This window comes from Saccostrea cucullata, unplaced genomic scaffold, assembly GCF_032062105.1.
Source record: "Saccostrea cucullata isolate Sc308-1 unplaced genomic scaffold, CSIRO_AGI_Scuc_v1 ctg1829, whole genome shotgun sequence".
Taxonomy (NCBI): Eukaryota; Metazoa; Mollusca; class Bivalvia; order Ostreida; family Ostreidae; genus Saccostrea; species Saccostrea cuccullata.
Window position 1 is genome coordinate 11,763 of NW_026920841.1, and position 14,486 is coordinate 26,248.

At 35.2% G+C, this 14,486-nt stretch overlaps 1 protein-coding gene across 2 annotated transcripts; it reads right to left on the reverse strand.

The window, feature by feature from the left end:
* Nucleotides 1-6,449: 6,449 nt before the first annotated feature.
* Nucleotides 6,450-13,993, reverse strand: LOC134258475 (caspase-10-like). Of its 2 annotated transcripts, XM_062741040.1 has the most exons (5): nucleotides 13,792-13,993; nucleotides 12,510-12,733; nucleotides 10,267-10,396; nucleotides 8,224-8,382; nucleotides 6,450-8,072 (listed from the first exon to the last, which is right to left on the reverse strand). In XM_062741040.1, the coding sequence occupies exons 1-5, from the start codon at nucleotides 13,895-13,897 to the stop codon at nucleotides 7,813-7,815; spliced, it is 879 nt and encodes a 292-aa protein (XP_062597024.1). In that variant the 5' UTR covers nucleotides 13,898-13,993; the 3' UTR covers nucleotides 6,450-7,812. The 2 variants fall into 2 exon arrangements, with proteins under 2 accessions (XP_062597024.1, XP_062597023.1); XM_062741039.1 differs by lacking the exon at nucleotides 13,792-13,993 and having other exon boundaries at nucleotides 12,510-13,008.
* Between the last annotated feature and the right edge of the window lie 493 nt (nucleotides 13,994-14,486).

The window sequence follows — 14,486 nt, forward strand, 5'->3', positions numbered from 1 at the left end:
AAAGAATTTGATAAGGAGAGTGGGGGGGGGGGTCTTCCTTAAAACATACACGGAGATTAAAGCGGTGCAATGAATTATCATACAGACAAACAAGTGAATGATGACTTTGGAATGGAATTGAAAATGCAGAAGATTAACCACAGAATATTAAGCAGATGCTGAAGGTACATTAGTCCGATTCATTTTTTAATGTTTAAAGTCTACATTTATCTTTGTTGTGATGCTCCATTACAGAAAAACAAACAAAATCAGTAATCCAGGGGTTTTGAGGGAAACATATTGAAATTCTTTACATTTCTTTCAAAATTTATTGCAAATCTGTCAAATTAAGTATTAATAATCATATACTAAGCCTACATGTCTTGATTTTGCATAAGTCATTTTCTTTCAATACATGAGAAAAATGAAATCAAATTTTTTGAATGCTGCTCGTTATAGTGATTTTTTTTAAAATTTATTTAATTTCGGGGTTTTAGAATGTTTCGTGTTTCTTTCGTGAACCCCAGTGCGCCTACTCTTTTTCCAAAGCCAGGGGTGAAACATTTCTCCAAGTTTAATACTGTAGATCACTAAATTATAGCGACACCTTATTTTCGCGAGATAGTCATTTACACTTGATAAGGAAGACAAAATTTTCACGAATTGTGGTTATTGCTCTATATAATCTTATGGAATACTATTGTACGCGAGAACTTATTTTTCGCGAGCACACTGTCTCGCTTAATTATCCTATTTTGGATCTTTTTGCGACTCCTCTACCAAGCTGAAAATGAAGTGAATCCAAAATATATTACAAACAATGGAAAGAGCTACATATACTTGGTTATATTAGGTAGAATATTTGTGCAAAAACAATGCCCTGTTGTCATGTATCAAAATTGAAGCAACGATACATGTGTGTCGTCTTCCGGAATTCGACATGTACCCGGAGTGGTTTTTATGTCACTCAATCAATATTTATAGGAGGCGGGGCTATCGATCGGCGTCATTGTTGACATCTCTCTCTATCCATCTCTCTCTCTCTCCAAAAATTCGAATACCTGTTTAGCATACTAAGTATTACAGTGATGTCAATATGAAATTATTTTTAAAATGTGATGACACATAAAATTAAAACAATATTTAATTTGCTCAATTCCGAAAACAGCAACAAAACACACTCAAAGACATGATTTGGATCGAGGCCAGGTTGAAGAATACAATGTAACTGTTTTCACGAGTATACTCGCAGGTGGACATCACGTGATGAATTGTAATATTTAACAGGTCAAACGAAGACATAACACAGTCATTCCCATATAATTCATACATTTACCAAGTCCATAGTATTGAAAAACGAATATAAGAGCAATGATATAATTTTGTGTTTGATTGATAAAGTAAACATCCTTCATTAATCAAATGAAATTTTACACGTTAATCTTTCTTCGTTTAGTTTTTATGGCTATTCCAACAAACCACATGAAAGAACTCCGTAACGGAGGTTATAACTCAGAAAAAGCAGCTGTAAAGTTTTTAAAGTCTTTGTTCATGTTTTAATTTTTATTGAACTTCGAAGCTTTATCAATATACTACTAAATTATGACAGAAGAAATTCTGAACTGCAAACATAAAAAATATTGACTAAATATGTGTAAATCCAGATAACGGAATTTTTGGACAATAAAATAAACACTATTTTCCAGTAGGAATATTGCCAAGCAAACAGATTATTACATTATTTGACCACTTGATTTGAAAAATAAAAGGATATATCTTGAAAATTAAAGACCTTATCTGATTATAAATTGACCATTTTTTAAAGAAAAGTTGATATACAAATTGCTCTAAAATTGTAACGGAGGTTACACAAACTCGTTTTGAAGATTAAGAGATAAAAATACTTTGTAAAACGTGTCAAACACACTTTAAAAAGAATGTATTTACACAATTAAGAGAAGAACTAAACAGTTTTCTCCTCTTTTTTAGAGCAATTTACCAAAAAGTGTGTTTCGTTACGGAGGTTATTCTGAATATTTACAAAAAGAGTAAACCGAATTTTAGACGTCCTATTGGCTTTACAAACTTATGTCGCTCAGCATTACTAAGGGTCAATCAACTTAATCAAATATTTATTAATATATTATTGTCTTTTTAACTGCAAATGTGAAAGTGAAGATTTAAACTTCTATAACCTCCGTTACAAAATATACAACCTTCGTTTCAAACAATCGGTGTGAATGCGTTTACCTAATTGTGAATTTAAATAAAAAAAAAACAGTTAGAAAACAATATTTATTTGTAAAAAAGGATAAAAAATATTTGTATTAATGTTTTTTAGGCAAATACATTTAAATTAAAAAAAAACAAAACAAATAATTTTAACCTCCGTTACGAAATACCTTACTGAAACTTGTAATAATGAAGTGATTTATTGAATCATTGTGAAGTGACTGTCTCACATCAACATAATTTTTCATGAAAAAACTTATTCAATATATCATATTATATGAAAAATTCACTTAAAACACAAAAATCCATTTTTTGCAGAAAAACCCAACCCCCGTAACATCGCTGGTTTTACGTATAAACGAGTATAATTTTCCTGTACATCGCTGATAGTTCACATAAGGGTGACCTTTTTGTGCCCATACACATCACGGAATATTAGACATTTAATACAAAACGAAAAAAAAAACCACTATCATTTTTATTTGTAATATGCAAAAACATCTTAGTTAAGGCCATTTTTACCATAATATTTTCAAAAATACCTTTATTTTATGCTTTAAACGCATTATGATTTTTATATTCCAATTTGTTGTCAACTTATAGGGTAAACTATTACTGTTATTATCTGGAAGATTTAAACACCTGAAATGATGCACACGTCAGATTTTGTTGAATTTCTGTTACGTAGGTTAGAGGTTACGGAGGTTAGAACCATTAATAATTTCTTTATTTCTGAATTGTTGTTTAAATTTCCTTACATTTGTTTTTGTTTACTAGACATACCCATTGGTGTCAATCAACTGCATTGAAATAGTACTTCACAGAGCCTCTGTTTCTTCACAATCACCGTCACGTAGGTTAGGTTCTTATATGCGACATTATAAAAAATCCACATTTTTAAAAATTTTGAACATGGTTTTATTGATTTGTCTAAAAAAGATTCTGTGCTAAAGTTTTAACATATATTAGACACAAAAACACAGTTTTAGCTGTACTAATGATATATTGTATTATCTTAAAAAATATTCAAACAAAGTTACGGTGGGTTAGGTGAAAGGCGACAGCGATGATCAAAGGTTTGTTTAAAAATCGTTATTCATTTATCAATGAAAGTTTCATTTATTTGATTTTGACATGTTTCTTCATTAATTAAAACAATTTTTGTTTGTTTAGAACAAAATGCGAACAGGTAATGCACATTCAAACTGCAAGGTATACTATGGCGACATCGCCTTTTACACAATTCCGGGCTTCCTTTTGTGTAAATACTCGGAGAAAAAATATCAAAAAATATACCAGCTAATGTTTTTTTGTGTGACAAAATATGTTAACATAAAGGGTCAAGGAATAATTTGAATATCAGTAACCATAGCTTTGAAATGTATTGGCGACATAGCGTTTTTTCATTTGTATGAATTATACGGGAATGACTGAACAATGGAAGCGAGAAGTTTGTTTTGACACGTTTTTTGATAAATTTAGTGTGAGCACACGTTTGTCGGCTCTTCTCCTTTTAATATAACATTATTTTGTTCAATATAAAACTACAGTTTTCTTAAGAACAGCCGACAAACATGTGCTGACTATGTATTCAGACGATGAAAAACGCGTGACCCTGATTATCTATTGATATTCAAGAAATATTCAGGCACCATGCCTTCGATATTCATTTAGTTTACCCAGAAAAGAGCGTTTCAAATTCACATCCTTACCATGAATACACGGTTAAGATATTGGGGGTTAATGTGATGGAAAAAAATGAACATTTTATGAAATTTAAATTCACAGCATTTTTTCTGAGGCCTATTATTTTTTCTGGGGCCTATTTATTTTTAACTTCCAATTTTTTAATATAAAATTCAGTGAAAAACATTTAATTCCCAGAGATGCCAAATATTAAATTAACGAGATATACTTTGACTCTATAACGCTCATATGAAATGCACTGCTTTCTAAACCATTGATAGAATTAGGTCCATAGGACATGACTTCCCCGCCAAGGGTCAGGTGTTTTTGAACTTTAAACATCTATCGCAATGGTCAATATAATGGTGGCGAGGAGGACGGTGGTCGGAAAGAAACGTCTGTCGCAAGGGTCGGAGGCGCTCCTAGTGGCCTTATCTGGTTGATCCTGCCAGTAGTCATATGCATGTCTCAAAGACTAAGCCATGCAAGTCTTAAGTACAATATTGTCAATCTCCTTGCGCATTCTTGGCCATTAGAATCTGTCCATCACCAATGCTGTGGTTTTTTTTCTCTACCTGGATTTCCCATTCTGTCATGTAGAAAGTCCAGTAAAATAGGAATGACTTCTGGAGAAACAAGAACCTGTTGATATTTCTTATCATCATCAGTGTGATGGTCGATTCACTCCACTTGCTAATTACTCTTGGATATGTGCCCTGACCTCTTCAATCATGGCTGGTGGAATTCTCATATACTTCTGCTTAAATCGTCTTTCATCATACAAGTCAATCGGATGTTTAGCCATATCTGTTGTTCCAATATCTGTTGAGCAGGTTGTAAATATGTCCAAAAATTCTGAGATCGGGAGATCGGTTGTTTACAATGATGTTGTTCTTCTGTAGTCACCGATGGTGAAATCCTGATCTTGTCATAGATGTTCTATAGAACAGGGATGATGGTTGTCTCAGGCACCATGATGTTTAATATCTGGACAGGCTGAAGTTTACACAAAACTGCTCGTGGTGGAACTGCAACGGTCCTTGTGGTAACATTACAAATCTCCACAGGTATAGTAGTGCTGGACTCATGGTCATACAGATGGAGTGATGAAGTGATATCAAGATCGGAACGGATAATGGATTTCATTTTAGCATGAAACAAGGCAAGGACTCTGCGATATGGCAACTTCTTATCCACGTATCCTTGGATCGTCACTGTTCCATTGGGAGGAATACTCACTCGTTCTGTAGATACAGACTTGATAAGACAAAGTCTATTGCTGTGTCGCTGTAAGTCTCTCTGCCTCAAAGCCTTATACTTGAAAGCTAGATACCATAAAGTTTGTAGTTGAGCATCTTGAAGATATCTCGATCCGAACTTATCTCTGGGGATATCCATGAAGCGGCTAATATTGTAAGTACCAATAAGAAAAGGTACTCTAGCATTATAATTACTGTTAGGTACAATTAAAGCAAGCAACAATCATTCAAAACATCATGAGGTGTACCATAAGGCTTAACGCTAACAGATATAGAGCCTGAGTAGGGCATATGTTGTCCATCTGCACCTTCAATATGCAGTAATTCATCAAGAGGATGAATCTCAATATGAGATAAATACTGGTCATAAAACTCGGAACTGATGGTAGACACTGTAACACGTGTCAATGAGTGCTGGGTAAGTGACCTGCTCGATCTCAATGTTTACCTTCTAAGACATTCCAACTATTGCCTCCTTGTCGCTGGGCCTCCCTTTGATCTGGCCTGATCCTCGATCCCAGGATTCGGCCTGTTGAAGTTTAAATGAGCATGTCTCCTCTGATGATCTAACCTGACTCTACATCCAGTTGCTAGATGACCATCTGATGGCATCTGAAACAACCAATCTTGCCTTTTCGTTGATATCTCGTTGGAATGGACATGCTCTAAAAACTTGAAGCTGGTCACTCATTCGGTAAATGTAGGCCAGATTCAGCATCCGAAGCAAGGCTGGTAGTGTCCATCCCTAGATGCATCATCCATGCAAGTTTGGTTCAGGCAGGGCTTCTAGTTATACTTGAAATGGACTTGCTCCTTAAACCTGGGACGCCGACACTAACGCTGGGGTTTAGCATAAGCTCATCTCGACTTCGCGTACTTAAAGGAATAAATGTGCATAACTCTGCACGTTTGCATATCGTATAAAACTTGATTCTGTCACATTTACACTTATAGATTTTATCTGTGATATTCTACCTGTTGGAATTTTTTAATTATTACATTTTAATTACATGTATATATTGGAAATTTCTACACTGTTTATTAAACTATTAAAAAAAAAATATGGAAATAAACATTTTTAAGACATAATTTATAACGTTTAAAAACAAAATGAATAACGGTTTTCCGGTATGCAATATATTTGTATAGAAAATTAAATGGTTTTCCAAATATAATTTTCGCGCACAAAACATCCATTTAATGTAAAATTAGCATTTTAATACACTCTACATGTGTAAGCATTTATTTCTAAAACATTTGATAAATGTCAGTATAATAAATGAATTACCGGTATGTATTCTCTTGCACTTAAATTCGTAAATGTATAACCTAACAAAAGGCCCAGGGGCCACATCAATCACCTGAGTACTGTGGTTAGGTAAAAAGCAAAAATCAGTTTAGTATAATTAAAAAGCTTAAATGCATGAGAGGTCCCGACCTACTCCTAAAGAGCAGAAGGGGTAAGGGGGAGGGGGTATAATTTGAACAACTTTAATCTAAACTCTCTGATGATGCATCCAAATAAAATGACAAACCATGGCTTTGCTGTTCTTGAGAAGAAAATTTTTCCTTTATTCTCCTAATATGTTAAACTTGTATCGTCCATCGTGGCTCCACCCAACCCAGGGGGTCAAGATTTTGAACAAACTTGAATCTACACTATCTGTTGATGCTTTCAATTGATAAATATGAACAATTGTGGCTTTGGTGTTTTTGAGAAAAAGATATTTGAAGAGTGTTCCTATGTACTCCTATGCTAAACTTTCATTGTCCATTGGGGCTTCACACTTCCCCCAAGGGTCATGATTTGAACAAACTTGAACTACACTACCTGTGAAATCTTTCACATAGATTTGACACAAATGGCTTTAATGTTCTTAAGAAGAGGATTTTTAAAGATTTTCCCCTATATATTCCTACATGTATGTTAAACTTTGATCATCCATTGTGACCCCACCCCTCCCACGGGTGGTCATAATTTAAACAACTTGAACTACACAACCCGAGGATGCTTCCATATAAATATGACTAATAATGACTTCACTGTTCTTGAGAAGAAAAGTTTTTCCTTATATATTCCTATGTTAAACTTTGATCAGCCATTAAGGCCCTGCCCTACCCCAGGGGATCATGTTTTGAACAAACTTGATTTTACACCACCTGAGGATGCTTCCATATAAATTTCACGATGGCTTTGTTGTTCTTGAGATGAAGGTTTTTGAAGATATTTTCCCTATATATTCCTGTGTAAAACTTTGATCAGCCCTTGTGGCCTCGCCCTACCCGGGGGGTCATGATTTGAACAAATTTGAATCTTCACTACCTGAGGACGCTTCCAGATGAGTTTCATTTTACCTGGCCCAATGGTTCTGGAGATTTTAAAAAGATACCATTAATTTTTTATTAATTCATAATTATCTCCTTTTGGAAGAGGGCTTGGCCCTTCATTTAAACAGACTTGAATCCCCTTCACCCAAGGATACTTTGTGGCAAGTTTGGTTGAAATTGGCCCAGTGATTCCTGAGATGAAAATGTGAAAAGTTAATGACAACGACGCCAACAAAAACAACAACAGCAGCAAATTTTGATCAGAGAAGCTCACTTGAGCCTTCGGCTCAGGTGAGCTAAAAAACCAGGCTTATGTCACTTTTCCATTCTAAGTTGATTTAGTCATTTTTTCTCCCGAAGTGAAGACGATATCTTTGGACAATTTGTGTACTATACACGGAACATTTGTATATTTCTTAGCACCGAAGTAAGTCCTTGATGTCATCAGTTCTGTGACATGCCTTAGAACCTCCAGAAAATTGGTATCATTATTCTCCAGTTTTCCATTTCCATAAAAATGTTCCACGGACTGGTACAGATTTTTCAGTAGGTAGCTTCCCATGTCTTCGTTTCTTACACCATAATGACCTGATTAATTAAACGAAAGATAATTACATGTGATCACAGAGTGTCCCGACGCTGAAATATTTTCTCATTCAAAGATTTTTTATTTAATTAAAGTTAAAATCAGAAGAACATATATTTTTTTGTTAAATAGTAGTTGTCCTTTAATCTCAACCTTGTGGCGAGGCAAACATAACGAGCATGTCATTGTGACAGGGAACTGTTGTTATAACGTTCTTCTCCTGTGACAAACGGACTGCTTGAGGATGGTGTGCAACATCTCCTGACCCGAGACTATTTGCCTGAACTCCAATGTCAGGATTAAGCTTTTTTCCTGAAATGTAAAACAAATCTTCTCAGAATCTACTTGTAAGACATTGCATGTAGAGTTTATAAATCTTCTTGTAAGATAATTTTGTAAAGAGTATTAAATCTGATTGTAAAAGACTTTTAAAAGGTATTGAATTGCATAAGTAATAACAAGAGGCCCATGGGCCATATCGCTCACCTAAGCACCATGGCTAGGAAAAGTAGAAATTGGTTTATTATTGAAAAATTTAAATCCAAAAGTAGTCCCATGACCAATCATGACTTTGCTATTCTTGAGAAGAAATTCTTAAAAATTTCCCTATATATTTCTATGCAAAAAATTTGGTTGGCCATTTTGGCCCCGCCCTACCCCTTGGGGTCATGATTTGAATAAATTTGAATATACACTACCTGATGATGCTTCCATGTAAATATGACCAATTATAGTTTTGCTTTTCTTGAGAAGAAGATTTTTAAAGACTTTTCCTACATAGTTCTATGTAAAACTTTGGTCGGCCATTATGGTCCAACCCTCCCCCCAGGGTCATGATTTGAACAAACTTGAATACACACTTCCTGAGGAAGCTTCCATATAAGTATGGTCAATTTTGGCTTTGTTATTTTTGAGAAGAAGATTTTCAAAGAATTTTCCTATATATTCCTATGTAAATCTTTGGTCGGCCATTGTGGCCCCGTCCTAACCCTCCCCCCCCCCCCCCCCCCCCCCCACACACACACACATGGGTCATAATTCGAACAAACCTGAATCTACACTACCTGAGGATGCTTCCATACAAGTTTTAGCTTTTCTGGCATAGTGGTTCTTGAGAAGAAGATTTTTAAAGAATTTTCCTATATCTTTCAATTTAAAACTTTGGTCGGCCATTGTGTCCCCACCCTACCCTCGGGGGTCATGACTTGAAAAAACTTGAATCTACTCTACCTGAGGATGCCTCCATATAAGTTTCATTTTTCATGGCACAGTGGTTTTTGAGAAGAATTTTCCTATATATTTCTATGTAAAACTTTGGTCGGCAATTGTGGCCCCCGCCCCGGGGGTCATGATTTGAACAAACCTGAATATACACTTCCTGAACATGCTTCCATATAAGTTTCATCTTTCCTGGCACAGTGGTTTTTGAGAAGAGGATTTTTAAAGAATTTTCCTATATATTTCTATGTAAAACTTTGGTCAGCCATTGTGGCCCCGTCCTACCCCCGGGGGTCATGATTTAAACAAACTTGAATTTACACTACCAGAGGATGCTTCCAAATAAGATTCAGCTTTTCTGGGATAATGGTTCTTGGGAAGAAGATTTTTAAAAAAAATTCTTATATCTTTCTATGTAAAACTTTAGTCGGCCATCGTGGCCCCGCCTTACCCCCGGGGGACATGATTTGAACAAACTTGAATCTACACTACCTGAGGATGCTTCCATATAAGTTTCATCTTTCCTGGCACAGTCAGATGCCACCAAATTTTTATTAATTCAAAATTATCTCCCCTTGAATTAAGGCATGGCCCTTCATTTGAACAAACTTGAATCCCCTTTACCCAAGGATGCTTTGTGGCAAGTTTGGTTGAAATTGGCCAAGCGGTTCTTGAGAAGAATTCGGTAGTGGTATTCTGTAAAATATAGAGAAAGTATAGATTTCAGAGAAATGAGATTACATTGTACATTGAAACATGCCTGATCGGACATGCAACGAGACACAGATTTTAAGTCAGAATAGACAACGTGTCGTTTCAAATATAATTGTAGATAAAATAGAAAATAGTAAAGTAGGGTTGTAATAAAGGTAAGAATTTCGGTGAAATATATTACATAGGTGTTGAATAAGGCAGTTTTAACAGTACTATATTTCTCTTGCAGAATATTTTTATTAAAATATCTCAAGAATTAAAAACCTTGAGAATGATGATTGATCTTACTGCCACCACAAGATCCTTTTCCTACATCGCTTTGTTGATCAACATTGATTCCGTGATCAAATCCACCCCCAGGTTTAGATGCATCAGTCAATGAATTTCTACATGCCTGGTAAAAGAATAAAGTCACCCTTTCATCTGATGTACAACAGATCAAAACATGTCATGGTAGGTAAAGGTGTCGTGTTTTCAATTTTTTCCTAAATTATCAAAGTGGGTAAAGATATAAATTGAAACAGAAAAGCTAATTATTGCATTTACAATTACACAGGTAGCTATAAAAATATTTATGCTAGAAAAAAAAATACTACGTAGCTAAGTATGCAATAGAGAAAAAAAATATAGTTCAAATCTTCATTATTTGTTAGAATAAAAAGACTGGAGTTTTGAAAAGTGGATTGAACCTTGGAACTTTTCCTCTAGGAAATGTATTCATCAAAAGGTAACTTTTTGCAAAAGTATTCCTTCAAAAGTAGTTAAACTCAACTCAAAGAACGTTATGAAATCTAAAATATATGTACCTAAAACCCAAATGAAAGGTCTCACATGGAATACGAAAGTAAAATAAAAAAAGCCCTATAATCAATCATTCGGAAGTTATAGAGTCGTCGCGATGCCTCAGTCGGTAGAGTTCTCACTGCGGGATAGGAACACCGCCAGTTCGAATAAAATAGCTAGCAATTTTTCCATCTCCAGGCTCTCATCACTTTGAAGTGAAAATTGTTGGTCCTTCGGATGAGACCTTAAAAATCAAGGACTAGTGTCTCTGCAGAGGTTGGTACGATAAAGATCCTTCGCTGCTTAAAGGCCCTGAGTGTCGAATAAAGGTCTGAATTTGAAGTCCTTCACCTGTGTATGGTGACGTCTCTACTTGAATGAAAAATTCTAAAATGGGACGTAAAACAACAATCAATCAATAAATTAATCAGCAGTTATGGTCATATGATCAAACTTCAAGGTCATGAGGTAAAGAAATGTTGTTACACAAAGGAATGTCGCAAGGAATGCATAATTATGTAAAATATAAAAGCCCTTTCACCAACAATTCAGAGGTTATGGCTATAAGGTTACGCATTTCCAATTTTAACGTAGTCAAACTTCCTGGTCAAAGTAATGAGGTCAAAAATGTTATTCCAAGAAAGGTCTTGTCAAAAGAAAACACATGTGAAATTAATATGAAAGTCCTAGCTTCAACTATGCCAACGTTATAGCCAAGCTAAATTTGTTTTTTAAAGGAAGTTGAACTCTAAGGTTACGTTCATTAGGTCAGGCAGTATACAAGTGAAAAAAGAAAACCTTGGCACCAACTGTTTGAAAATTATAACGAAGATAAATGTTTTGCGGACAAACAAACAAAAAAGCCAAAAACTAAATGCCCCGAATCTTTGATTACGAATCTTTTGACTATTAAAACATACACAGTCTACTAGAGAACAAGTATTCTGGGAGCGTTGATTACTAAGCAATACTAGTTCTCAACTAAGGATGTGTTTTTGTTTGAAAAAAGGTGTGGAAAAGTAAGTGGATAGATTGTAGTCTGACAAGGAACAGGACAGATAAGCACGAAAGCTATTTTCTTTCCGATTTCAACGGTAGGAGACTGATTTATGTATTTTTGGTTATTGTTACAGCATCTAACATCTAAAATAACGAATTTTAAGTAGTCAAAAACACAATAGGATTACTACCGTTCACGGTAGCTCAGTCGGTAGAGCGCTCGCTCCGTGATCGGGAGGTCGTTAGTTCGTATCTCGGCCGCGACTGACCTAGTCGTTAAAATGGGTAGTAACTGTTCCTTCGCCATGCGCTCGGCACTTTGAAGTGAAAGTTGCGGGTCCTTCGGATGAGACCTTAAAAATCGAGGCCCCGTGTCAGCGGCAGGCGTTGGCACGATAAAGATCCATCACTGCTCAATGGCCCTGAGTGCCGAGTAAAGGTCATAATTTGAAGCCCTTCACCGGCATACGGTGACGTCTCCATATGAGTGAAAAATTCTCGAGAGGGACGTTAAACAATATACAATCAATCTATAGGTTTACAAGCATTTTGAAATCACGAAAGCGATTATTTTATTGTTATTACACCTGTATAAGCAGCAAAATTTTCTTTCAAATCAGAAAAATAGATCCATAGTTCTTTATAAATGTAATCTTCTTGAATTCGTAGTATAAATTTTTATCAAACCAAATAAAACATCCTTTAAAATTTTGGAAAAAAATCACCTGAATAAAGAACAGCTTGGGTTTGCCTCTCAGTGCTTTACACTTTTGATAGCTGAAGTACTCTAGTATTTGACCGGTACTGTAATACTCTCCATCAAACATCTGGACGGCGTGATCCCGAACCGTGAATCCTCTCGCTTTGTCAGCTTCTTCTTGTTCATGCCCATGGGTACTTATAGCAAAAACAAAACAGTCGAAATCCTTCTCCGCTAGAACTCTGGAAGCTAGAAATATAAATACAATATGACAAGACTGTAGGAAAACCAATATGTATGGCAGGGGATGCTCACTCCTCCATGACACCCGATCCCACCGGAGTCTCTGTTGTTTTGGAGGTCCGTGTTTGCACAGCTCCATTTTGTAATAATTAATGGACTTTAAACCCGATTACAGTTCTATTACTGTTCTATATCTCCACGTTGTTCATGTAGACTAACTGTTGTGCAAATAATGAAATCTGATTTATACCACCCATTCCTTAATTAGGTTACACCTCTACACATGACATCATAACTCATTTAATTATACGCCCGGATCGATAGATCCAGGGCGTGTATTGTTTTTGTCCTGTCAGTCTGTCTTTCTGTCTGTCTGTTTGTTTGTTTGTCTCGAACTTCTAACCTTCACCATAACTTTTGAAGGAGGGAAGAAACTTCATATTTGGTATGCATAATCCACTAATTAAGCTCTTTCAAATGACACCAAGGTCAATGACCTTGTGACCTTAAATGTTGCCTATATGCTAAAAATAGCTTTTTTCTGCAAACTTTAATCTTCGCCATAACTTTTGAACCATGAAAGATAGAGACTTCATATTTGGTATGTGTAATCCACTAATTACGTTCTTCCAAATGACATTAAGGTCAATGACCTTGTGACCTTGACTGAGACCTATATGCTAAAAATAGCTTTTTGAACCCTCACTATGAGTTTTGAACCATGAGAGATTGAGATTCCATATTTTGTATGCATACTCCACCAATCAAGCTCTTTCAAATCACAGCCAAGGTCAATGATCTTGTGACCTTGACTGTGACCTCAATGCTAAAAATAGCTATTTCCGAACTTTTTTGCCGCCGGGCGCATAGTGTTTCACAAACACATTTTGTTTTTGAAATGATATAGATTGATAACTCATTGGATTTTTGAAATTATTCAAATTGATGAATTTCAGTATTTGACAACTTTGAAAAAGACTTAGCATTGGATTATAACAATGCATGTCTATAACTTGGCTCAAAACTTGTTACAAAAATTTTATGGTGAATATTAACTTACTTACTATCACTCAAAATTCTTTCAAATTCTGATGTGCATAAATTTTTGTAAGAATCTACTTGAAATCCTAATAGTTTGAATGTATTTTCCATGAATTCCACATCTTTCATAGCTCCTTTTCTCTCTTTTGTGAGACGTCCAGGTATGGTAAAATTTGTTACAAGCAGCGCTAGACCCTGGCATTCCCGCAACGGATTAAATTGATACTCCATAATCTACAAAAAAGAAAAAAAATTCAAACAATTTGAATTAAAAAAACACTGCATCAAAATGACAAAATTACTTCAATTGATGCATATACCCACTCCTTATTAATTTGTATCCAGAACCGCACACAGAATACATTTAATACTACTTTTGTACCAGTGTTCAATATTCCCTACAGGACTTCGATCATTCATGTACCTGTTTTTTTCCTTAACACACCTTAAAATGTTACTTTCAGTTTTAAATTTGCTATTTATGTGTTTCGTAATATCAGCAAAATCTTTTAGATCCGGTTTCGAATTCTTTATTCATTCTGATTTATAACCCAACACGGTGCATTCAACTATACTTCACTCTTCTTCTCATAGGAACAGATAGAAAACCAAGATAGAAAACATGATTTTCTCTGCATGACTAAACAGGACATATGGGTATTATATTAAAGCAATATGTAAAGAATCTCATACCAGATATAAAGAATATGCCCTGCAC